Below are 27,087 nucleotides of genomic sequence, written 5' to 3'. Positions count from 1 at the left end.
TCACTAATTGAGAAAATGCCTTACAGCTGGATCTCATGGAGGCACTTCCCCAACTGAAGCTCCTTTCTCTGTGATAACTCCAGCTTGTGTCAAGTTGACACAAATCTAGCCAGTATACACAGTTTTATGTATTTTCCAGATTTTTATTATCAAATTGAATTTCTTGATTTGAAGCTAATATCTTTTATTTAAAGGTTTTCTATTCTATTATGAATTTATTTTTTAGACTTACAGGATGTAAGCATTTAAGGAGGCCTTGAATGTCAGTCAGTAAGCTGCACTGACAGCATTGGTCTCCTTAGCAGTAAGTAGATCTGGCAAGTGGTCATGGGGCATCTATTTAATAATGGTTTAGTCACCAAGAAGTTCACACTTCCTAAGTAGTCTGCTTGGTCTTTGAACTCTTCTGACTCAGAAAGTGCTTATGTTTAATTGGTTAATGATCATTAAAATGGCATCCAGTCACGTGCCAAGTGCTTGCTCAGTTCTGGGTTCTGTTCACTTATCTGTCTCTTAAGAGTGACCCCAGTGAAGTGCTTGCTCTCACGTGGCCTTTCATTGCTTTAGAAAGTAGTTTTTCTTAGTTGTCCTAGCTTTGTCCCTTAGATTTCTGGGGAATTTTAGTTTATCTTTTATATGACAGTATTAAATGTTTGAAAACAACAATTATAAGTGTTCAGTGTGCTCTCTAGGCTAAGTAGTGCCTATTTGTTCGAGCTTTCCTCAAAGCACATCATTTTTACTTCTCCAGAGAACATATGAGCTCAAAGTTCACACAAGTTGAAGCTAGAGTGGTAGATGGCTTTCTTGGTAAAGTACTTGCTGCACAAATACCAGGTCAAGTGTTACATCCCCAGTACCCATGTAAGAAAGCCAGGTACAGTGGCTCCCATATAGTTCCCAGTGCTGGGGACATGGAGGTAGGAGGTTCCCAGGAACCTGCTGGCCAGCCAGTGTAGACAAATCGTTTAACAAGAGCCCTGTCTCAAAGAATAAGGTGGAAAATGATTGAGAAAGATAGCGGATGTTAACCTCTGGGCTACACAAACACACCCTTTCTCTGCATCTGCATATATACAAGTTACTTACTAATGTATTATCAGGTAATAAGCCCTTGGATTGTTTTTAATCTGTGAAAGTGTAATTATTCTTTGAAAGTACTGCACACAGCAAATTCTTCTTTGCCTCCTCTGCCTTGTAGCAGTGTTGTGTTTGTAATTTTGATATAGAACTGTGCTAAAACCAGGTGTCATGATACATGCTTTAAATCCCAGCATTTGTAAGGCTGAGTTGGTCAGATCTCTGTTGAGGTTGAGGCCAGCCTGGTTTACATAACAAGTCCCAGGTCACTCGGGCTACATGATGACAGTCTATCTTTAAAAAAAAAAAAAAAAAAGAGCAGCTGAACCACCACCACCAAACTACGTGGAGGACTCTGGGAGTTGTTGGGACAAGCACGGTGACTGAAACAGTTGTCACACTGAGACTTCTGAAGGATGCTGTAGAGCCTTGTTCCCCTCTCCCACATACTTGCCTATCTTTTCCTGTGACATTTGCCTGTGTCTCCTTTCCTGCTCTTTGTCTTTTCTCCTCTTTGCCCTTTTCCTTTCCTCTTCTCTATGCAGGGCCTAGCTATGTAACCCAAGTTGGCATTGAACTCTTACTCCTTCAGCCTCAAAAGGTGGTATAGGCACACCCCTCTGCACAGCTCTTTGTTGATGGTGTAGGCTCGCCCCTCTGCACAGCTCTTTGTTGATGGTGTAGGCTCGCCCCTCTGCACAGCTCTTTGTNTTTGTTGATGGTGTAGGCTCGCCCCTCTGCACAGCTCTTTGTTGATGGTGTAGGCTCGCCCCTCTGCACAGCTCTTTGTTGATGGTGTAGGCTCGTCCCTCTGCATAGCTCTTTGTTGTTTAGGTCTTAGAATTTTGAACTCTTCATAAGAAAACTATATAAAACTAAAAGTAACCCTTGTAGTGGCTCAGTCAGTGGGTGAAGGAACCAGCTGTCAAGCTTGAAACTTGAGGTCAGTCCCCAGAGCCCACATGATGGAAAGAGAGAACCAATTTCCACAGGTTGTTCTCTGACTTCACATGTGCACCCTCTTCAAAAAAAAAAAAAGAATAGTACCTAATTAAAAACAAAACAAAAAACTATAAAGGTGCCTTAGTAGCCCAAAAATATTGAGAGTAATGAACATCAAAAGATTTTGTCACAAGCCATATGCCCATATTTAGAATCATAATTATCTTTCACATTTGTGCATTCAGGTTCACAAATGGCCTTTTTATTTATGAATGATGAAATCATGTCACTGGAAGGCTGCATGACTTGTCATGTAATGAAGGAAGGTAATAGCACAGCTGGGAGTTGAGACCTGAAAATGTTTAAATTTCAGTTTGTTACAATTTTGTATCACAAGGTAATCAGTGATTACAAAATTCAATAGTATCTTTGTAAATTGAGTCCATAAATTGAGTACTCATAGTTTGTAATATGTAGCCATATATGAGAAAATAATCCTTAACCTTTCTGAATATTTATATAGTGGAAAAATGATGAAACCAGTTTTCTTTATTTCTTTCCACCTTTAAAAAGAAAATCATTTGAAAGATAATTTCAAGCTAACTGTGTTACTGCCTTAGACCCTAAGGGTATAGCTAGATAGACTAGATAATTCTTGCATTCTGAATGCCCCTAATCTTACTTTCTAGAATGGGGCAAAATAATCCTTCCTCAACTTGATTTTATTATAATGTTCTTAATACTTGTCTAAATTGTAATCAGCTATTAAACTTGAAGTATCTACATAATAGGTCTTTCTAACTTTTTCCACCTTTGGAAGTTTTTCTTCAGTTTTTGTAACTTTGAATTATAAAACAGAAAATACTTTAGAATTGTAAAAAGATTTAAGAGATCTTGCTTCTAAATATCTCTAAATTAAAGCAAATGCTTAATAATTAAGAATTTTAAAATTTTAAGGAGATGCAGATATTTCATAAACGAAGGTTATCACCTTTCCAAGTGTCTCAGAGACACATGGAACGAGATCCAGCTCTAGTAACCATCAGGAAAACACAGTTTAAAACCATTTTCCTCACTATTAGGATGTACTCTGTAATGATAGAACTTTCCCCAGTTGACTGGCCGTCTGTAGGGTGATTACAGAGGGTACAGGGAAATTTCTGGGAGATAGGTGATAGGTTTTATGTTTAATTCTTTCTCTGAAAATTCCATACATAAATGTATTGTTTGTAAGTTGTACCCACTCCATTACCCTCCCTCATCTGATTCCCATGCATGCTCTCTGAATTCCTTCTAGCAAGCTCTCTTGCTTTCATGTGTTTGAGTGTATGTATGTGACATACTGAGTTTAATTAGGGCTGCTGGCATAGGTGTAGGTAGAGCATTATGTACTGGAGCATGGGCAACAAACAAATGGCTACACCACTGAGGAAAAGGATTTCCCCTTTCCAGTAGCCACTAACTTCCCCAACCGTGATAGGTCAGTCAATGAAGTGCTTGTTTTGAAAGCATTGAGAACTGCAGTTTGGATAGTTAGCACCCATGTAAAGACCCAAACACTAGTAATGTAATCCCAGAGCTGAGGTGTGGAGCTAAGAAGATCCTTGGGACTTGCTGGCCAGTCTATAGAGCCACATCAATGAGCTGCAGGTTCAGCTAGAAACCCTGTGGTTTTTGTTTTTGTATTTGTTTGTTTTTTTTTTTTTTAAATAAGGTAAAGATAGATGAAGGAAGATGCTAGATATCTACTTCTGATCTCTATACTGATGCACACATGAGAGTATGCACATCCACACACAGGTACTTACAAATCAAATCACTAAGACTGGGAAAACAGCTTAGTCTTGTCATATAAGCATGGACCTGAGTTTGGTTTCTTGGCACCCATAAAGCTGTATTGCAGTGGTATGAAATGAGCTGGGTTTATATGAGCAGGAAGGTCCCTGGGGCTAGGTAGCCAGCAGTGTGGCCAGACTCAGGGAAAGACCCTGTATCACAAAATTAGGTGATGAAACTCAACTAGGTGATTGACCTCTGGCCTTTATACTCAAACAGTCACACTTGTATGCATATGTACACACATGCAAAGAAATCATATCACTGGGCTAAGAATATAACTCAGTAAAAGAGCACTAGTATTATAGCAGTTAAAATGTATACAGTATTTAACTTGAACAGAATGTGGGGAGATGTAAAATAATTTTAATCCAGCATCATGCCTGCTCTGGCAAGGGATCACATCCAAAACCTTCTAGGTCTCTGTGATCTGGCTGGAGTACAGGCACACCCTTAGCACACACCATTAATCCCAAACAATGAAGGTAAAGTTAATTTGTAGAAGGAAGCAGCCGTGAGGGACAGACAAAATGACAAGTCAGAGAAAGATTTGACAGAATGAGTCAGTGATGGAATATGCTCAGCTCTCACAACATGAGAAAGAGAGGTGACTTAAGAGAACAGCATAGAGGGGTGGGAGAGTTTTTACCAAGATAGGTTGCAGAGAATAAGAAGGAGCCAGAAGATTAGAACAGATTGCCAGAGTTAGTTTGAGGCCAAGCAGAACAATTTAATCAGATGCTGAGAGGAGCCAGTTTGAATCAGTCAGCTTGGAGAGGAGTTTGGTTCAGAACAGCTGAGTCGAACCAGCCAGCCAGAGTTCAGAAAGAGCTGAACGGATGAGATTATTTAGCAGTAAGCCTCTGAAACAACAATTATATCTGGCAAATAAAAGATACATTTACATACTTGCATAGCATACACAAGGCCCTAGGCTCTAACCCCTGGAACCCACCCCCACTGCTCATAAAATTAGTTTCTTGTGACATGTTAGGGTACTATTGGGAGCATAAAGGAACTTTCTAAGGTGGTAACAGTATTCTATATTTTGATTGAGGTGGAAGCTACACAGGTTCGTGATTTTTATCAAAGACCACCAGCCTCTATAGATCAGATTTGATTATATATAATTCAAAAATAACTCAGGAAAGATAATTAAAATACTTAATGGTCTCTAATATAATTAAAATATTTTATATAGCATTATTCATTTTAGATATTAAGTATTATTGTGAGCAATACAACTTTCTTCTGTTCTTTCTAAGATAATAATACGAGGGGCTTTGTTCTTGACTCTCACGTACGTCAGCTTTGGGTGAGCGTGGCTAGGCAGGTACTAGCTCTTCTGTTCACAGGACCTTCTGCAAAGCTGTATGTTTAGAATTCATTTGCCACCTAAAGTCTTTTAAGTTCAGCTCGATTTGTATAGAATTTGTTTGAAATTCTGAAGAATTTTAGTTTATAATTTCATGGATGTTTGTTGAAAGTAAAATTTGAATGTGATTTTATTATTGGTACCATTTTAATAGTGGTAGTAATGAATATTTAATAGTGATAATAAATATATATTATTTAATATAATAAGCTTTCTCTTTTCTTTCTAGTCCATATTTCAGTGAAGAATTTTATTTTGAGATTCCAAGAACTTTCCAGTATTTGTCTTTTTATGTTTATGATAAAAATGTTTTACAAAGAGATCTTCGTATAGGTAGGTACTATTCATAATTATTTATAATTACATTAGTGTTACATTCATTCTTTCCGTAAGTAAGGAGGTGTTAAAACTGCAAGATAATATATGTTTAACATTTCTAATCTTTTTCTCTAGATTTTATGTTCATTGATTCTTTTTTTAAATTGGGACATTCACTTTAAATGACATTCTGTGAACAGACCTTTGCTAATTCCTTAGTCAAATATTATATATGTTTCCATATTAGCTATAAATAGCAATGATTTCTCAAAGTCACCTTTGATATCTTCTTATTAAGGTAAAACCCATCAGGCATGGAAGTTCACACCAAGAGACTATGGCAGAGGGTTGCTGTCCGTCTGTCTCAGGCTCTCTATTGTGGCAGAGAGTTGCTGTCCGTCTGTCTCAGGCTCTCTGGGTTACAGAGTCAGACTTTCCATCTAGAGAAAAAGAAAACCAAACAAATATTTTTATTAAAAAGCAAATACTAATTTTAAGAAAAACAATTTGTAGTTAAAAACAAACCATAGGGCATAAGCAGATAATTTGCTTCTGGAATGTTATACCTGGGGTCTTTGTTGTCCTTTGGGAAGATGAAGGTGTCAGGTGTATTTCCTATGATCTGAAAGATAGAGTAGGAAAGATTCATTCCTGTGTGGCTTTTAGGCACATACTTGGTTAAATAGTCTTAAGTTGAGGCAAGGTGGAAATTGAATCACTGTTTGTAACGTCACCAATGTGATTTATAGAATGTGGGCATGAATTGCTCAAAGGAATAAACATCCAAATAAAACATTTTAAAACCCTTCCTTTTAAGTTGAGGACTTGTCTTGCTTTGTGTGTGTGTGTGTGTGTGTGTGTGTGTGTGTCTGTCTGTCTGTGCATGTGCATATACATGCATGCTCATGTAGGACAACTTCATTCATATACGTGTAAATGAGTAAATGACTATATATGAATGAAACATATATATTCTGTCTCCCTCTCCCCCATACCCACTCACCCAGACTGGCTTTAAAACTGTCCTGCTTCAGTGTCATGAGCACTGAGATTATAAGCATATTCCACCATGGCTGGTTTAGTAAATCCTCCCAAAATTACATGCTAGGGCAGGGAGTATGGTGCATTCGCAAAGTGCTTTTGTAGTGTGATAAAGTCTTAATAACAATCAGAAACTAAAAATATTACTGTATAAATTTAAGATGTTAAAAGCTGTATGCTAGATAGTCTCTCTGCCTTTATTGAGAGAAAGGATAACAAAGATATTCACTTAAATAAATCTGTAAAATGAGGGCCGGACATGGTGGTGCACACCTTTAATCCCAGCACTCGGGAGGCAGAGGCAGGCAGACTTCTGAGTTCGAGGTCAGCCTGGTCTACAGAGTGAGTTCCAGGACAGCCAGGGCTTTACAGAGAAACCCTGTCTTGAAAAAATAAATAAATAAATAAATAATCTGTAAAATGAAAGGAATGCCTAGAAGATAAGAACTTCAGCTATAGGGCAGGTGTGAGCGTGTGTGTGTGTGTGTGTGTGTGTGTGTGTGTGTGTGTGTATGAATTTTTTAAGTACCAAGCTCTTGGTCATTCCCTTAAAATTTGCTTCTAATGTAGAATCAGTGAAAATTGGAATTATGATTATCTCACATTACTGCCATACTAAATTTAAATACTTCAATATTTGTATCCTCAGCCATTTCAGGTGTATTGATTTCTTAGGAATCTTTTTGCAATTGATGATGAAACATACCAAGAAAATATATAACATGACTTTCAATCTAAATTCCTTAGGCAGTATAAGGAATATTTGCTTTTTTTAGTTAATGACTATATTCTGTACTTAGCTATTAGTGTGCATATTCAGTTTTAGAATAAATTCATTTTCCCTTCATTTCTCATCTTAAAATTCAATTTAAAAACCCTGAAGTACATTTTTCTAGTGTCACTTTCTACAATTCTAGCAGTCACACAAAGATTTTTTTTCATCTTTATATTATATTTCACTCAAAATATTTAAAAGAAAAGAGATTCATAGGTTTAAAGTTTTTTGTTTTGAATTTTGTGTGTTAATAGACTGATTGGATTTTCAGTCTTTTGAGGACTATTGCTACAGTTGCCATTCTGAGCTCGAGGCCAGCCTGGTCTACTGAGTGAGTTCCAGGACAGCCAGGCCTACAGAGAAACCCTGTCTCGGAGAAAAAAAAAAAAAGTATACATATAGATATATATATATATCTGTAGTTTGAGTTTTAAGTTATAAAGAGATAAACATAAAAGTATATGTTTTAAAAGTTTAAGTAACAACTTTATCAACTTTATTAAGGTATAAGTTATATACCATAAAATTTTTGTTTTTAAGTATATTTAAAACTTATTTTTAATGACTTAGAGAAAGGAACAGTGTACATTTACATATTATACACATGCACATATCAGAGCAAAACATAAGAAAAATGATAAGATTTTGGAAATCCTGGGTAAAGAAAATAGAAGTTTTGCGTAGTGTTCTTGGCAGCTGTTTTTCAAGTTCTTTCTTTTCTCACCCCCCTTTTTTTGAGACAGGGCCTTTCTTTACAGCCCTGGCTGTCTTAGAATGCACCATGTAGACCAGGCTGGCCTAGTGCTGGGATTATCAAGATAAAATATTTGTAAAATTTGAAATCACACAGTGTGACAATTGTATAATCACCACCTGTTTCCAGAAAGAAAAACATACACACACACACACACACACACACACACGTTGTTTTGTTTTTCTATCTTCCTTTTCACTTGATATTTGAAGTTGATACAGCTTCACATAAAAATTTATTATTTCTAATGTTTTCAACTGTTGAACTAAAAGTAAGATTACATAGTAAGACATAACATAACAGTTGGGATACTTAAAAGGAAAGTATGTGTGGAGCAGAGACTGAAGGAATGACCATCCAGAGACTGCCCCACCTGGGGATCCATCCCATATACAGCCACCAAACCCAGACACTATTGTGGATGCCAACAAGAGCTTGCTGACAGGAGCCTGATATAGCTGTCTCCTAAGAGGCTCTGCTGGTGCCTCACAAATACAGAAGTGGATGCTCACAGCCATCCATTGGACTGAGCACAGGGTCCCCAATGAAGGAGCTAGAGAAAGTACCCAAGGAGCTGAAGGGGTTTGAAGCCCCTTAAGAGGAACAACAATATGAACTAACCAGTACCCCCAGAGCTCCCAGGGAATAAGCCACCAACCAAAGAAAACACATAGAGGGACTCATGGCTCCAGCTGCATATGTAGCTGAGGATAGCCTAGTTGGTCATCAGTGGGAGGAGAGGCCCTTGNTCCTATGAAGGTTCTATGCCCCAGTATAGGGGAATGCCAGGGCCAGGAAGAGGGAGTGGGTGGGTTGGTGAGCAGGGGAGGGGGGAAGGGATGGGGGGTTTTGGAGGGGAAACCAGGAAAGCGGATAACATTTGAAATGTAAATAAAGAAAATATCTAATAAAAAAATCCAAAAAAACAAAAGACATAACATACAGTTGGGATACTTGAAAGTATTTTTAAAACAAGGAAAGAAGTGAATTACTCTTAAACTACCCTGTATCTCCTTTGTCGGAGCTTTTGTGCAGTCTTTGAATGGTTAGTCACATGCAAAACTATGTCTGCTTCACAGGGCTTGCTTTGCACCACACACCGAGTACTTCATTTGAAGATTGCTTGTTGCTTCTCTCCTTTCCTATGCCTTTGTTCGTGGTACTTCATCTTTCCCTGAGACACAAACGCTTTAGAGAGAAGCTTTGATGGTTAAAGAAGTATAGCTAGCTTAATCATGTTTTGATAAAATGATCTTGGAGGTACTTTTCACTTTTGTTAGTAATAGGTGAGATACTTTCACTTAATTAAGTGTCCTTTCACTTAATTGGAGCATATAACTTCTTATTAAATACAGATGTTGCTGTTCAAAATTAACCAGCACATATATTTCATCCACAGTGTTTCACAACCTGGAAAATTATATCGCATTGCCATTTATATTTTGTTTTTTATCCTGAATATTAATCTGAGAAAGTGCTAACATACCATAGTTACATTAAATCCAGCTGAGTTCTTCTAATGCCCTGATTCACAATGACCACAAAAGGGTCTCCCAGTGGGCAAGCAGAAACAGGACATTTCTTCTTTAAGGTATAAGAGAAAACAAACTTTATAGAAATGAATTTTTAAATTCTGTAATCTCCGCACTCAGAAGACTAAAGCAGGAGGATTACCATGAGTTCAGGTCTATCTTGGGCTAAGTCACAGGTACCAGGTCAGCCAGAGCTACATTAACAACATCCAGTTTCAAAAAAAAAGGAGTAATGGTGGATTTTTTTATCAACAGATACAAATTTAAGTATTTCCTGTAAAATATATAGCAATGCTTATGGACCATAAGGTTATATGCCATAAGGTTATTTCTCATCATTTTACTTATTTTTTATAGGAAAAGTAGCCATCAAAAAAGAAGACCTGTGCCGTCACAGTGGTAAAGAAACTTGGTTTTCACTGCAGCCTATTGACTCAAATTCAGAAGTTCAGGTAAGTTAAATAATACATGAGATTATAACATACGGAAAAACCAGTGAAAACCAACTAATTATACTAGTTTATACTGATAGAACTTGTAATACCTTATTTTACATTCTAATACCAAACATAGACTTTAAGTAATAGAGAGCTGGAAGGAAATGGCTTTTCCATTTGGACTTTTTTTTTTTTTAATGTATGGACAGTGGGATAGCTCACTGGGTAAAGGTGCTAGCCTAGCCTAGCAAGCCTGTTGACCTGTGTTCAATTCCCCGAACCCTGTAAAGGTAGACAGTGAGAATCAACTCTCTCTTTCTTTCTTTCTTTCTTTCTTTCTTTCTTTCTTTCTTTCTTTCTTTCTTTCTTTCTTTCTTTCTTTCTTTCTTTTTCTTTTTTTTTTTTCCCAAAGAATTATGTACTTATTTTATGTATACAAGTACAGTGTAACTGTCTTCAGAAGAGGGGGCCAAATCACCTTACAGATGGTTGTGAGCCACCATGTAGTTGTTGAGAATTGAACTCAGGACCTCTGGAAGAGCAGTCCGTGCTCTTCTTAACTGATGATCCATCTCTCCAGCCCCTGAGAACCAAGTCTCATCTCTAACTTCCATTCATGTGCATGGCACCTATATACATATATGTATATACATATATCCATACAAGAATTAACCATAAAACAATAAATTCTCATTTGGACGTGTTTATTCCATTTCTAATAAACTAGACTTGGGGAAAAAAATGTTACTTATTTAAACCATGCCTGAATCTGCAGTGCTTAGCCTTCATTCCTACCTCCCCTCCTGTTCATCTCCTTTTATTTGAAGGGGTATAATTATTCTTGTTAATCTATTCTTTTTCCCCTTGCCAAATAAAGGCCTTGTATAAATTCTATATGTGAACAGAAATGTTTTGTTAGCCAGAAATGTTGAAGTTTGTAAAAAGCTTAAGTCTCTATGACTTAGAAATTATTCCTAAGGGAACCTTTTCCTTCTTTCTCTCTCTCTCTCTCTCTCTCTCTCTCTCTCTCTCTCTCTCTCTCTCTATATATATATATATATATATATATATATATATATATTCTTTTTTTGTAATCTTTTTAACTATGGTAATGATTATGAAACCATTCGCAAGGGCATAACTCCAGGCAGGACTCTTTGTCTCTTAAACAGGCTATAATTTGCTGCTAAGACTCAGAAGTTTAAAACAAGGAGACAAAAATCATACCCACAGATACTTTGCAAATAAAATATGTATCCATTTCTTCATAACCTTTTATGCAATTTCTGTGATTAAATTCTTTTAAAAAAGAAGTGTTGTGTGCAAAAGTCCCGTCTTAAATACAGAATATAGCTAAGTACTTTTTCTGTTTTATCTACTCTACCCCATTTTAATCTTCTTTCTTTCCATTTGACCATATGAATCATTCAGCACTCAGAAAGACAGCATTGTCAGTACCAAGGGAGAAGTCATGTGAGGAAGTAGAATGGGCTGATGTGTTTTTATATGTTCATTTTAATGACCTTGAGCTTCGTTTCTGTAAAAGGAGAATAAAAATCACCATGCTTGACTCATATGAATCGAGAATACTTTAAAACTTGATTTTGAGCTGATTGTAGCTCAGTTGGTAGAATGTGTGACTTGCGTGTACAGAGCATTGAGTGCCATCCGCAGTACCACAGAAACTGAGTGTTGTCCATGCACATTTGTAACCTCAGCACCTAGGAAGTGAAGGCAGGCTTTTCAGGCCAGCCAGGCTGCATAAACAAACAAACAAACACACAAAAACCTGTTTGCTTCTATACAAATGTAAATGTATTTCTGGTGGTGCCCTAGTTAGGGTTTCTGTTGCTGCAGTGAAACACCATGACCAAAAGCAAGTTAAGGAGGAAAGGGTTTAGTTGGCTTACACATCGGTTTCCAAAAACAGTCAGGACAGGAACTCAAACAGGGCAGAAGCCTGGAGACAGGAGTCGATTGCAGAGACCATGGAGGAGTGCTGCTTACTGACCTGTCTCATGGCTTCTTTAGCCTGCTTTCTCACAGAACCCAGGTTCATAGACCCAGGGATGGCACTACTTATAATAGGCTGGGCTTTCCCCCATCAATCACTAAGAAAATGCCCTACCCTACAGCTGGATTTTATAGAGGCATTTTCTTTTTTTTTAAAGATTTATTTATTTATTTTATGTATGTGAGTACACTGTCGCTGTACAGATGGTTGTGAGCCTTCATGTGGTTGTTGGGGAAATGAATTTTAGGACCTCCGCTCACTCCAGTCAACTCTGCTTGCTCCAGCCCAAAGATTTATTATTAATAATATATATACACTGTAGCTATCTTCAGACACACCAGAAGAGGGACTCAGATCTCATCACGGGTGGTTGTGAGCTACCATGTGGTTGCTGGGATTTGAACTCAGGACCTTCGGAAGAGTAGTCAGTGTTCTTACCCGCTGAGCCATCTCTCCAGCCCCCATGAAGGCATTTTCTCAGTTGAAGTTTCCTCTTTTCAAATAGTTCTAGCTTAAAGATAGTTGACTGAAAACTCACTAACACAGGTAGCTTTCTAATATAGCTTTACCCGATTATCCATCTACAGCCCAGATGAGAAGCCAGTATGGTGTCAGCCATTTGAGTATGCTGCTCATGTGTACCTGAGGTTGGCTCTCACGAAGCTCTCTAACGTTGGGATTCTAGGTGTACACCATTGCACCCATCCAGTCTATCAGTGATTTGAACAAAAGGAAAGAGAAGAAGAGGCTTTTGAGATTTTGATCTGAAATGGAATTAATTAGAATTCATTACAGTTTGTCTGTCCTGGAACTCACTTTGTAGACCAGGCTGGCCTCGAACTCAGAAATCCACCTGCCTCTGCCTCCCGAGTGCTGGGATTAAAGGCGTGTGTCACCACGCCTGGCTATTAAGTGCATTCTTAATGACCAGCATACATTTTCTGGATTTAGGAATTTGATGGGGGGGGGCACTGGCGAGATGGCTCAGCGGGTAAGAGCACTGACTGCTCTTCCGAAGGTCCTGAATTCAAATCACAGCAACCACATGTTGGCTCACAACCACTGGTGATGAGATCTGAGGTCCTCTTCTGGTGTGTCTGAAGATAGCTACAGTGTATATATTAATAATAATAAATCTTTGAGCTGGATCGAGCCGGGACTGAGCAAGCGAGGCCCGACCGGAGTGAGTAGAGGCTCTAAAATTCAATTCCCAACTATCACATGAAGGCTCACAACCATCTGTACAGTGACAGTGTACTCACATACATAAATAAATAAATCTTAAGAAAAAAAAGATTCTGATTCTGAAAATGTAGAGCGCTATGTGTTCTTTATGTAAATCTTGGAGATGATACCAGAAACTAATACTGGGGCACAGGCTTTATTTGAAAGTGTATATATAAAACTATCACCTCTGGACCCTGAAAATATTAAAGTAGTATTTATGTTTATATATAGTATTGGCATTTAAATTTTTAGTACTGTTTGCTTCCATGTCCATTAGTCATTAGCCTTTCCAGAACTTTTATCTTAAATAGTAATTAGTAAGAATTACCCATTACTTAAAATAGATTTTAAAAGAAGAATGCTGTAGGAGGTGGGAGGGAGGGATAATACTTTCCAGGGTAATATGCTATCATTGGGGATATTATTATTTAGCCACAAACAACCTGAAAATACCACGCTAACCTTGTGAGTATAAAAGATATGAAAACACCTTGAAATTAATACAGAGCCTACTCAGTTTTTGTTTGTTTACCCTGTATAAGTTTTATCTTTTAAGATATGAAAGTAATACCTTTTAAAGACATGAAAAAATAAAAATAAATGACAGTATAGAAAGCAATGAGATTACATTTAGCCAGGACTCAATCTAATGATTACTTTTAGTAATTATAAAAGTATGTACCAAGTACAGTAGTGAGTACTTAATATACATTATCTCATTTAAGACCCATAGAAGCACTATGAGGTAGGTAATATTAACCTCATTTTACAGATTATATTAATAGGATTAAAGGACTTAGTCATAGAAACTGTGATCCCACTAGATCCTAATCAGACAGCACTGTGCTGTCTTTCAATGATATGTACTCTTAGTTATAAAAAAAATGCAACATATTAGAATTGCTCAGGTAGTATCAAAATATGGAACAGAAGCCTACCCAAATTAGTAGGCAAAGGGGAATGCATTAGAAAGTGCATAGGGAGCTTTTTGAAGTCAAATTACAGGAACTTCCTCAGGAATGTGAGCTACATAGTTACCAGACATTTGCACAGATACTGCATGGTAATTGGCAGTTAGGTTCTGACAGGAGCAGACAAGATAAAAATTCACATAAGTTAAAAATTATCCTTGAAGTGACTTAAGTCCTCATAAGATGGTTGACTGCCACAGAGAACATTAGTTTTTATCTGGGGCTTTGATGAACAAACACTATGTAGTGTCATTCTTAGCAGTAGCCCCAACTCGGCAGCAGTATGTACTGTAAGGCAGGTGGGAACTGAGAGCCACTGATTGATTTCTTTCATGTTTATGGCTTTTCATTTTTCATTTTGAAAAAGGAATAGTTAATGTTTTCTTCTTTATAACTATATACTTACAAAATAAAGAGTGTAGCGGTGAATTAGTTAAACCACTTTGACTCCTGGCAGGTTGTACACTCGCTGTGTGTGCCCCTCCTAAAAGCTCTCTGGATTCCCGAATAAAAGACACACGCACGCACGCACGCACCAGTTAATTTTGATATGCTTTGACTAGCTGAATGGCTGGACACTTCTAAACCTCCCCATGGCTAGCAAACCATATCCCCTCTGATATTCCTGAGTTAACATCTTTTAAAATCTCTATTTCATCTCTGCTACCCCAGACCTAAGCGGGGAAGTGGCCCCAGTTCCTTACATGCCGGCAGGCCTATTAGTTTCACCTTTTTCTTCCCCATCATGGCGAGTCCGTCTCTCCCTGGGTCCCTTGTCCACACAATCTAAAAGTCCCGCCCCATTTCCCTGTCCAACTGTTGGCTGTACATCAATTCTTTATTATCAGTCAAAGCCAGTGGGGAGGGAGGCAGGAGCCCTCAGATCTGAAAGCACTACTTTTGGGAGCCGAAATAAGACCTAACATTAGAACCAATTTCCAACAAAGAGAGAAAAGATTCTGGGTGTGTGTGAGGGGAGTTGTGTGTGATGGGTGCATGTGTGTGCAGGTGCCTGTGTATGTGTGAGCTTGTGTATTTAGAGACCAGAGCATAACCTTGGGTGTCAGTCTTAAAGATACTTCAACTTGGTTTTCAGACAGGGTCTCTCAGTGGGACCTAGAGATCACTATTGCTAGGTTTGCTGGTCAGCGAGTCCCAGGGCTCTACCTGTCTCTGCTTCCCTAGGACTTCCAAGTACACCACGACAGCCATCTTCGTTACGCCTTTAATCCCAGCACTCGGGAGGCAGAGGCGGGTGGACTTCTGAGTTCGAGGCCAGCCTGGTCTACAGAGTGAGTTCCAGGACAGCCAGGGCTATACAGAGAAACCCTGTCTTGAAAAACCAAAAAAAAATTATTTCTTTTTTTTTTTTTGAGATTATAATAACTATATTATTTCCCCTTTCTTCCTTTCAAGCCCTCCCATATATCCCTCATTGTTCTTTTTCAAATTTCTGACTTCTTTTTTTCATTAAATGTTGTTAGGGGGTGTGTGTNGTGTGTGTGTGTGTACATCTACATGCATATATTCGTAACATAGCTACCACCTATTTAATCTGTGTAAGGCTAGGCTGCCTGTTTGGTATCAAATAACCAATTGGTGTAACCTCCTGGGTAAGTGCTTCCCCTGCCTGGCTACCTCACCCCAGCCCACAGTGGCGTGGCTGTTGTCATCCTTGTTCCGCTTGTATTTAGGCAGTCATTTCTGTGAAACTTCATGGGTGTACCTTCTGACATTACTGGGAGACATGATTTCATAGCAAACTCTGATCCTCTGCTTCCCACAGTCTCTCCACCCCTCATCCCCTTTCACAGTGATCCTTAGGTGCAGGAATTGGATTGTTGATTCATCTGTTGGGACTGGGCTCCACGGCTCTGCAGTTTGTTGGTTGTGGGTTTTTTTTTTTAAGTGTTCTTTGTCTTTTGTAAAGAGAAGTTCCCTTGATATAAAGAATGAGGATATAAGGGCAGATATTTAGAATGTATTAGATGCCCATCTTTTTATACACCTGTGCTCCTGGGTGACTGGTGGGACTTACTTATCCTCAGGCATGCATGGCAGACGCTTTAGCGTTTGCACTGTCCCCTCACTTAATTGTTCTTAAAGATGTCACCCATTCTTTTTGCATGCCTAATGAGAGTACATATCTCTTCCTTTGTTTCTTTCTGTGAATTTACTCTTAGTGCCTCTTTTAAAATGCTATATTCATCTCAAAGTCTCTGTGTCCATATAGCTTCCTCATCCTCAAAGATCTGACTCAGTTTACAGAGAGAAGTTAGCTAGGTGTGGGTCACTGTCCACTAAAGGCTGACGAGGTTGGAGGAGACAGTGCAGGGCAGTACGTTCCGGAGTCTCGGTTAGGCCTGTTTGTTCAGAGGATTGTGTCAATGAAATTATTAGCATCTTTATCTCAGAGAGGAAGCAGTTTAATTATCTGTCATTACCACTAATTAGTATTTGTAACTCAAATCATTACTGATTTGTTGCTGGAAGATCACTTATGAAATGAGGACCTCAGTATAGAGAATCATCTGTCAGTAGAGATACAGAAAACGACATGTGTAAATGTAGACCCCTCAGATGAGAAGGCCTTCCTAGTGACTCGCATTTATACCAAGTCAGCTGACATGTTATCTTAGCCTTTACGTTATCACTTTCTTATTGAAGTTATTTTCTTTTTAGAAACTCATGGTAGCAGTATTTAATGAGTGCATTTTCTATCTTCATGGACAGAATTTTAATAAAAAAATACTTTATGTTTATGTATGTTTTGCCTGCATATATGTCTACACCACATGTGTGCCTAGTGTCTGTGAAAGCCAGGTGTTGGACCCTTTTAAACTGGGGTTTCAGACAGGTATGAAATGCCTTGGGGGTGCTGGAACCAAGGCCCTCTGCAAAAGCAGGCAGTGCTCTTAAGTGCTGAACCATGTCTTCAGCTTCTTGGCAGAATTTTTAAAATATTTATTTTATGTGTATGTGTCTGTGCCTGAATGTATTATGGGCAGCACATGTGTGCAGAGCCCACAGAAGTCAAAAAATGGCATCAGATCCCCTAGGGGGCAGGAGTTGGCTATGGCTGTGAGTCCACTGTGTGGATTCTGGGAGTCAAACCTGAGTCCTCTACAAAAGCAGTGCTTGTTGTTAACTGCTGAGCCATCTCTTCAGCCCCTTTTCTACCTTTTTAATAAAATACAAATACTTTTCTTGATTTTGTTTTTTGCCATTTTCCCCTCTGACATGAACCTTTTTCTTCTGAAACCATTGTAATGTGCCTTCAGACTCGACAGTAATGTGAGACTGAGGGAGAGCACAAATGGCTCTCGCTACTTAGGACTTGATGCCCCTAAGCAAGTGGGCATGCCACTTTTTATCAGGGCTCGACTGTGGCTGCCTGCTGCTTTGGTTTTGACACATTCTCTTCCTTAAGTTCCAGTCCTGGTTATGATCCTGGTTGTCAGTCTGTTCCACTTGGTATACATTTTCTTTATTTTCTTCCATACAAGTAATGATAATACAGCCATCCTCTTATCTGTAAGATGCTGAAACTCACACCTTATAAGCATTGTTCCATTCTTTATTTCCTAGGTACCGCGATAAAGAACATACTTTGCATAAGACTGTTAATTATGGGTGGTGTCTCACACAACTTGTACAGGCAGCAAACCCAGTTGTTATGCCAGATGTAATGTTAGTTATGTCCTTTCGATGCAATTACTTAGAAGTCTTATCCAACAGGATAAGCTTGACCATCTGGATCATACTGTAAGTTATCGATTGGTATATACTTTTTGTTAATGGCCTTTGTTTTACTGTTTTATACAGCCAGTTAAGAAGAAATCAAGACATTAAACACATGTTCAGTTAAAGGATCATAAATATAAAAGCATAATTCATTATTATTATAGATTGATTTTAAAACTTTGTGAATTTGTATATGGGAAGTAACAGAAATGAGCCATTCCATCTTTTTTTAAATTTTTATTTTTTGAAACAAGGTCTCACTATGTAGCCCTGGCTGGCCTGGAACTCACTGTGCAGACCAGGCTGGCCTCGAATTCAGATCTGTTTGCTTCTGCCTCCTGACTGCTGGAACTAATGACATGTGTGGACCACTGTGCCCCACTCTTTATCTCATTATTAAATTATTATTTAAGGAGAAAAAAATCTTGCCATTAGTATAAGAGATATTATAAAGTAAAACTGTGTCTTTCATCTGGCAGGCAGTTGTGTCTAAAGTTACTTAGAGGCGATTTCTATGACTAAAGCTGTATCGGCTGCTGTAGTGGTGCATGATGCATGCCTGTGGTTCCAGCCGCTCCGGAAACTGAACAGCGTAGGCAGTATAGCAAGACCCGAACTCAAAAACAACCAGGGAAAATCTGTCAGGAGCCATAACATGTTGTTGTTGTTGTTGTTGTGTTGTTGTTGTTGTGTTGTTGTTGTTGTTGTTGCTGCTGCTGCTGCTGCTGGTTGATTGGTTGGTTTATTTGTTCCTCCCCTCATAAGTTTTTTTTTAAACCAATAAAACATACAGAGTTCTTTTTTTATTTGTCTTTAAGGTTTATGTGTTTGTATGAGTATCCACATGTGTGCATGTGCACCGTGTGCATATTTGGCACTCTTGGAATCCAGAACCATGGGTGTCCAGAAGCTGGAGTTAGACATTTATGATTTGCTGTGTGGTACTGGGGTCCGCTATGGGAGCAGCCAGTGTTCTTAACCAGAGAGCAGTCTCATCCTGAAACATTCTCAGTCATTTTTATGAGGAAATTCTTAATATTTAAATGTTTTATGATTTAAAGACTATTTAGATGTGAGAGGACTTTATGCATTGTTTTTTGCCTGTTTTTACAAACCTCTGTTTTCTATGCATTTTTGGACACCAGGAGATAGCAGCTGCTCTAAGGTTCCTTTTTATCTTTTCACCTATCTCACTGGTGCGTTCGTATGTTGTCTTTTTATTTATCCAACTGATGTGTTTTAGGAGATTTTGAATCTGTAACGTAGTGTCTTTCATAGGTCTTAGAAATTGTAAAGCAATTATCTCTTGATTCTCCCTTCTGACTTTCTGTACTGGGATCCCAGTCTCACTAGAACTAGAACCAGACTGTCTCCTAAGCTCTCCCCTCCTCTGTGCTTCATCATGAATATTTTCTGTTGATGAGCCTTCGCTCCTGTTTAGTCTTCTTCAGCTGTGGCTGGTCTGATGTTAGATATATCTCATTTCAGTTACTTTATTACTTAGCTCTAAAGTTATCATTTAATTCATTTCATAGTTTCCAGTTATTTGCTAGATTTTTCACTTTATTTTCTGTTAGAATAAAAACAAGACAAAATAAACAAACAAAAAAATTGGGTGGTACATATTGTGAGTTTGAGGCTGTCCTGGACTAAATAGTGAGACCCTATGTTAAAAGAAATTAAGATAATGATTTTAAACTCCCACTCCACTTACAGTCTTCTGTTCTTGTCACACACTCACATAATACTAGAAATTACTACATAGTGTATATAGACCTTCAAGGTCAGTATCAAAACGCAGAGCTTGTGAAGGCTCAATCAGACCTTTGCACTGTGACTCATAACTGTTCATTGCTCATTGTGTAGCAGTCATCTAGCCTCAAGTTCACAGCTAATGGTCCTGAGATCCAGTCTCATAAGACAAGTCAACATAAAGTAATAAAGGTGATTCAGATTATATCTTTGAATGAGTGTCTAGAAGAGAAGCTGTAACTAGAGTGCTAATATCCTTACCCCTGATACTATCACTCAGTACACCAGGCCCTAGACATCACACCCCAAGATCTCCACTTGGCACTGGGAATTTGTCTTCTCAGCTATGTGGAGGTAAGGCAGCAGGAATTGTTAACCAGTTTAGGATTGCTCATCGCCAGTAAGCAGAAGAGTAACCAAGCTCTGGGTTACATTGTCCCTAAGCTCTTTCTTGAGGAAGCTGGTGGCTCGAATTCCTTAAAACTTACTAAATGGTGCTTTCAACTCATCTCCTACCAGCTGTATGTAAGAGAGAACTCTGTTCTATTCCAGTCCTTCCATCAGTGCTTTGACCGTATAGTGTCTCTTTGTCTCTCTGTCTAGGTCCTGAGCTTCCGGTCAGTAGTGACAGTGTCTTACACCACTGTTTGTTCCTGTGTATTCCCATAGTACTTCCTAAAACATAGCAGATAGTAAATCAATCTTCAGTAGTTGACAAAGTACATTTTAAAAAACTGATTCTTACTATCTTTAACTTAATTTCATAGCTTTAAAAGTTAATTTCTTTTTATGTTTTCAAAAAATATAAATGCCATCTTTAAGGAAATACTGTGGTCATTGCAGTATATAAACATTTATTAAGCAGGGTATAAAGTTCCTAAATTTCTACATGTCATATTTCATACAAATATTAGAATGTTTTCTCTCAGAACTTTGATATATGTATATGCATGCATGNACACACATTGGTGATTACTAGCCATTTAACAAATAAATCTATGCAGAGATGTGTAATAGTGGTTAGTGAATAATTAAGTATGTGCGCCATTTGGATAGAAGTACATTGTAATATTTTGTTAGCAAAATAAAATAGACTGAGTTTGATATTTTCTTTTTGTCCTAGGGAAAGGTTCACCTTGAGCTAAGACTGAATGAGCTGATTACAGAGAATGGAACCGTGTGCCAGCAGCTTGTTGTACAGTAAGCATATCCTTTTTATTCATTTATTTGTTTTTGTCAAAACCACCTAGAAATAATTCTTTGTTTTATGCTCTTAGACTAATTTCTTATTTTAAATATTTTAGAAACTTCAAAATAAAGCTCTCATACATCATTTCTTTACCAAACTGAGAATCCAGTTTATTTTTTCATTTAATCCATTCAGGCTATGTCAAGTCATTAATTACTCAGCTAACTTTTAATGAATGTGGGTTAAGCAACAAATCTGTGTAAACATTAAGGTATGAAGGGTCATAGGAAAGAACCTCTGACTTCCTAGCTGTCAGAGACTCAGAAAGTGTTTAATGTTTTTAACTTGAGATTATGGATTTACAAAGATAGTACAAACAGGTCTTTGTGCTCTTTACTTAGTTTCCCCCAGTATTTACATGTTATATGACCAAAAAAAATTTTATTCATGCACTTTGTTGTGTATATACCACTTTATTACATGCATAGATGTATGTAACCACCACTACAATCAAGATACAGTACGTAATGTCTTCTGAAGGCTTTATTCGTACTACCAGCTGACAGTCATACTCCCCTCTACCTCTCTCCCGACTCTTTTCAAACCTCTTTTCTGTCTCCAAGTCCATAACATTGTCATTTCAAAAATGATGTGAGAGTTGGAACTGTAACTCACTGGTAGAACATGGAACTCAGTGCTTCCTTACACGCTGTGAGGTCCTACGTTCAGTCTCGAGTAAACACACACAAACATAGGCACACAGAAGTAGGAGAAATAGAACCTAATTGTGTATAGCCTTTGAGATTGGGTTTTTGTGCAAATCTATATGAATTATGTGTACTCTCTTGTAGATAGACTCTATTGTTTTTAAAAGTCATTTCTGTGGGAAGGCATTGGTAGAGAGATGGCTCCGTAGTTGAGGAGCACTTGCTGCATTTGTAGAGGACCTGAGCTGCTTCCCCAGCTCACAGCCATCTATAATTCTAACTAGGGGAACCTAAGAACATTGGCTGCTCTCTGTAGGCACCAAATAGGCATGTGGTAAACAGGCATACATGCAGACAAAACATTCATGCATACACATAAAATAAGAATAGATTTTTAAAGTCATTTCTGGGGCTAGAGAGATGACTTTGTGGTTAAAAATGTATACTTCTCTTACAGAGGTTCCAAGTTCAGGTCCCAGTGCCTGTACCAAATGGCTGACAACTGCCTGAAATGCTGTAGCTCCAATGCATTAAAAACCTATATACTCGTGGATACATGGCATCCATCCAGTACACATCAATAAATAATAGATAAAAACTATTTGTAAAGAGCCATGTTCTGTTCTGTGAATTTTTTCCATTTATTTTTAATGTAATTATTGATAGGCTTAACTCTGTCTTGTTTCTGTGTACTATCTTCTATTTCCTGAATTTACCTGAACATAAGTTAAAGTTATGTTTGTTTGGTTTTTCTTGGATATTTTCTTTACATTTCAACTGTTTCCCCCTTTCCAGGTCTCCCCTTCAGAAACACCCTATCTCATTCCCCTTCCCCCTGCCTCTATGAGGGTGCTCCCCCACCCACCCACTCCCATCCTCCCACCCTGGCTTTCCCCTACACTGGGCTATTGAACACCCTCAGGACCAAGGGCCTCTCCTCCCACTGATGTCCAACAAGGTCATCCTCTGCCAGTGCCATGGGTGGATCCATGTGTATTCTTTGGTTGGTGGTCCAGTTTCCTGGAGCTTGGGGAGTCGGGGGAGGGGGGGAGGTCTGGCTTGTTGACACTGTTGCTCCCTCCATCAGGCTGCAAACTCCCTCAGCTCCTTCAATCCCTTTTCAACTCCTCCATCAGGGACCTCCTAGCTCAGTCCAATGGTTAACTGCGAACTCCCTCCTCTGTATTTGTCAGGCTCTGGCAGAGCCTCTCAGGAGACAGCCATATCAGCAAACACTTCCCGGCATCCACAATAATGTCTGGGTTTGGGGACAGTCTCTGGATGGCCTTTCCTTCAGTCCCTGCTCCACACCTTGTCTCCATATTTCCTGTTCTATTTATTGTGTCTTATTACATAGGTCCTTTAAAGTGGTTGTCTTGAGTATTAGACCATGTGTACATAACATATAGCCTCCTGTTGTCAACAGTTCACCAGTTACAGACATCTTGCCTCCTCTTTTACCCTTTCCTTGCTCCCATGTTTAATATATTTTTGTATTAATCATTGAAAATTGTGCCAGTGTTAGAATTCTTTGCATCAGTCATTTAACTTAATCCAGAAAAAAAGGAAAGCATAGTATTATTTACACATTTTTCTCTGTCCCTGTTCCTTTCTTTCTTCCTGGATCAACATTCCTTTTGTCATTCTGTTTAAATATCCTCCCCGCTCCCATTTCCCATTCTTCTAGGGTAGATCTAGGGTGACAAATACTCCTCATTTTCCTTCTCAGAATGTTTTGATTTTTCTCTGTATACACACACAAGGTGAAACCAGCTCCTCCCTCACCAGCTGAGCTTTGGCTGTGGGTGTGGGTGGTGATAGCATTAGTTGTTTTTCATTTGGTTGGTTGGTTGGTTTTTGGTTTGTGTGGGGTTTTTTGTTTGTTTGGTTTTTGTTTTTCTGCTTTTTGCTTTTTGGTAGAGGAGCAAGTGGACATTAGCTTATGAAGGTTTGTTCTGCTGGGTGCCGTGTTTCTTCCTCTCCTTTGGAGGCAGATTTCTGAAAGACATTTGTTCAGGAGTTTGGGGAGTGCTGTGTGCACAGGATAATACACAAATGTGTACAACATAAAAGCTGACCAATAGATACTTATATGATAAAAATTTTATATATTCTCTCATACTTTAGTACCTACTGGCCATGTGTGGCTGTTGAAGACTTGAAATATGGCATATGTGATTGATATTTTGTTAAATTTTAATGTAATAGCCAAATATGGTTAGTGGCTGCAATATTAGTATAGCTCCGCTAGAATGCAGAAAGCCTCGGATCCTTGTTAGCAATGGCTGATCCAGGGCTAGCCTAAGGAAAATAGATGATGGGGCTAGAATATCTTATGAAATTAAAAAGTAAGGAAATAACTCCCCCCCCCCCAAATAATGGAGAGATAAATGAATGAGAGACATTGAAATCAATCTGAATAAATTCCAGATGGCCAGTTGTGGGACAGTTTCAGATTGAGGACAGCCTTGAAATTAGGATTAATAACGGACTAAAGCTTGAAGAATGAAATAAATACTCATGAGTCACTACTGATACAATAAATATGATCGCATAGATACATAGGGAGAAACAGTTACTTTTCCTTATAGTATAATTCTAATTAATGAATTTAAGAAGGAGGGTGGAGATTGAATCAGCACTGGCAAATACTGCAGCAACAGCTGGGTTCAAGCAGAGAGACAAGCGCTCCATGCGCTCAGTTACATATGAGTACTCAGAAAGCCTTTATCCAGGAAGCCAGTACACAGAAGTTGTTCCCAGAGCCTCAGGAAGATGGAGGGGAAGGATTGGTAGAGGGAGGATTGTTTAATGGGTACAGAGCTATAGCATAGAAGGAATAATTTCTAATAATTTATATAGCACAGGATGATTATGAGTGACACCTGGATATTTCAGCACAGCTAGTAGAATTTTGAACATTCCCCAAAGAAATTATGTTTAGATGTTAGATATGCTAATTTCTCTGTTCTGATCGTTACTATATGTGTGTGTATGTATGTATATGTGTGTATGTGTGTATGTATGTATGTATGTATGTATTGGTCTGTGACATATGTATGTATGTATGTATGTATGTATGTATGTATGTATGTATTGGTTTGTGACACTGTATTCATAGGTATGTATAATTACATGTCAGTTAGAAATAAAAGCATATATGGGGGCTGGAGAGATGGCTCAATGGTTAAGGACATTGACTCTGCTCTTCCAGAGGACCTGGGTCCAAATCCTAGCACCTACATGGCATTTCACAACTATCTGTGAATTCAAGATCTGACGTTCTCACATAGACATACATGTAGGCAAAACAATGCACATAAGACAAAAAGGTAGATAATTGAAAAATAAAAGCATATAATTAAATATAACTGTGATCTGGAAGGATGGCACAGTGGTTAAGATCACTTGATACTCTTTCAAAGGACCTAGGTTCTGTTGTAGCACCTAAATGGTAGGTGGCTCATAGCGTCATTTCCGAGGGGATCTGATACCCTTTTCTGATCTTCACTAGCATCAGACATGTAGGTGTTGTACGTACATGCATGTAAACATTCATAGAAATAAGTAGCTAAAGTGTAATAGGATGAAAAGTATCTAAGAGTACTAAGGATGTTAGCCTAACTATAACTGCAATTTTGCATAGTCTCAAGAATCTCCCTATAAAGTTATTTCATAGATAACACTTCACAGTAGCATATCAGGTACCTCTTGGTACTATGTACAGAAAAGAACAGTGAGCTATCTAATTGAACAGTCCACCTCCAGTAATAGACATGGCCCCCACTGGAGGGATGGGGCCACCCATCTTCAAAATTTTTGACCCAGAATTGTTCCTGTCTAAAGGAAATTTAGGGACAAAAATGGAGCAGAGACTGAAGGAAAGGTCATCCAGTGTCCATCCCAACTTGGGATCCCATGTGCATACACCAAGCACTGACACTATTGCTGATGCCATGTTGTGCTTGTAGACAGGAGCCTAGCACAGCTGTCCTCTGAGATGCTCTACCAGCAGCTGACTGAGACAGATGCAGTTACTCACAGCTAACACTGGACTGAGCTCGGAGACCCCTTTGGAAGAGTTAGGGAAAAGATTGAAGGGGGCTGAAGGGATGGCAACCCCATAGGAGGACCAACAGTGTCAACTAACTGGGACCCCTGCAACTCCCAGAGACTAAGCCACAAACCAGAGTGTACATAGGCTGGCCCATGCCCTCTCCCCCAATCCACACATATGTAGCAGAGGACTACCTTGTCTGGCTTCAGTGGGAGAGCCTAATCCAGTAGACTTGATGCCCCAGGGAAGGGGGATGGTTCAGGAGTGAGGTGGGTGAGTGGAGTGGAGGGATGGGGGAGCACCCTCTCAAAGGCAATGGGGAGAGGGGAGTGGGGTGAAGAACTCTGAGAGGGGGGACTGGGAAGGGGGGCAACATTTAGAATGTAAATAAATAAAATAATTTAAACAGCAAAACAAAAAGCTGTATTTAAGCTGGGGTATCACCCTAAATAAAACCTCTTTGGGAGTAGAAACTAGACATGTGTCTGATTTATTTAAATAATATTTATTTTGAAAAAATGTGGGGGGGGAAGGGCATCTGATGACATTCTGGCCAAGAGCAAATGTCAGACAAACTTAGAGTAAGTAATTTAAAAGCAGTTATCACAGGGTCAGAGACTAAGAGGACACNGCAGCTGAATGCAGCGTAGGGCCCCATGCTGCATCCTGGAGGTCGGCAAAATTTAAGTGACATCTGTAGATTAATTAGCGTTAGTAGCATTAAACATATTAGTACCTTTGATTTCAGTAGCTTCACCTTGGTTACACAGAATGTTAACATTCAATATTAGGGTTTATAGAAACTCTGTATGTTGTTCTTACAACTGTTTCAAAGTCTGCAATTATAACTAAAACAAAATATTCTAAATCATCTGTACCTTTAATATTCAGCGTGTTTGTTTTGAGTCCTAGTCTCCTATAGTCACTGCACTGTCACATAGCACTACCACTGTCACACACCTGAACTTTTACACACTTAGTCTCAGGTTTGTTCAGCTCCTCTCCATAGTCTTAGCAGATATTTGAGTCTACCTGTGTTTTTTTAATCAGACCTTACATTTTTCCGTCTCTAGACCTTTATTTTATTATGGAAAAATGTTTATTTTGAAATTATTTTAATTTAGAAATAGAAAACCTCATAGGAAGATGGAAAGAAACAAAACCCACAAATCATCCAGACGGTTTTACTTCATGAGCTTGTCACCCCCTCTTTGGTTCACTCGTCCCATGGTGAGGAAGGACTCAGCCACCCACAGTAATGTTATTAATGGGTATATGGATCAGTTACACGAAGAAGCCAATGAATCCCATGATAGCAAATCCCATTGCTGTGCCC

General features: G+C 38.7%; 1 protein-coding gene and 1 pseudogene across 3 annotated transcripts in view; one reads left to right on the top strand and one right to left on the bottom strand.

Annotated features, from left to right (window-relative positions):
• The window catches only part of Rasa2 (RAS p21 protein activator 2), a 98,583-nt gene that overhangs the window by 21,020 nt on the left and 50,476 nt on the right, over window positions 1-27,087 (top strand). For 2 of the 3 annotated variants that reach the window (XM_021206080.2, XM_029542899.1), the window contains exons 3-5: window positions 5,463-5,566; window positions 10,011-10,105; window positions 20,922-20,998. In XM_021206080.2, coding sequence (XP_021061739.1) covers window positions 5,463-5,566; window positions 10,011-10,105; window positions 20,922-20,998 — 276 coding nt within the window. Of the gene's footprint in view, window positions 1-5,462; window positions 5,567-10,010; window positions 10,106-17,734; window positions 18,068-20,921; window positions 20,999-27,087 lie in introns of those variants that run through there. The other variant, XM_029542900.1, reaches the window with a different exon arrangement.
• LOC110327268 overlaps window positions 26,994-27,087 on the bottom strand; it is a 626-nt pseudogene continuing 532 nt past the window's right edge.

Source organism: Mus pahari, chromosome 10 (assembly GCF_900095145.1).
Source record: "Mus pahari chromosome 10, PAHARI_EIJ_v1.1, whole genome shotgun sequence".
NCBI classification, from domain to species: domain Eukaryota; kingdom Metazoa; phylum Chordata; class Mammalia; order Rodentia; family Muridae; genus Mus; species Mus pahari.
The sequence above is the reverse complement of the archived record's forward strand: the minus strand, read 5'-3'. Positions and strand labels throughout refer to the sequence as shown.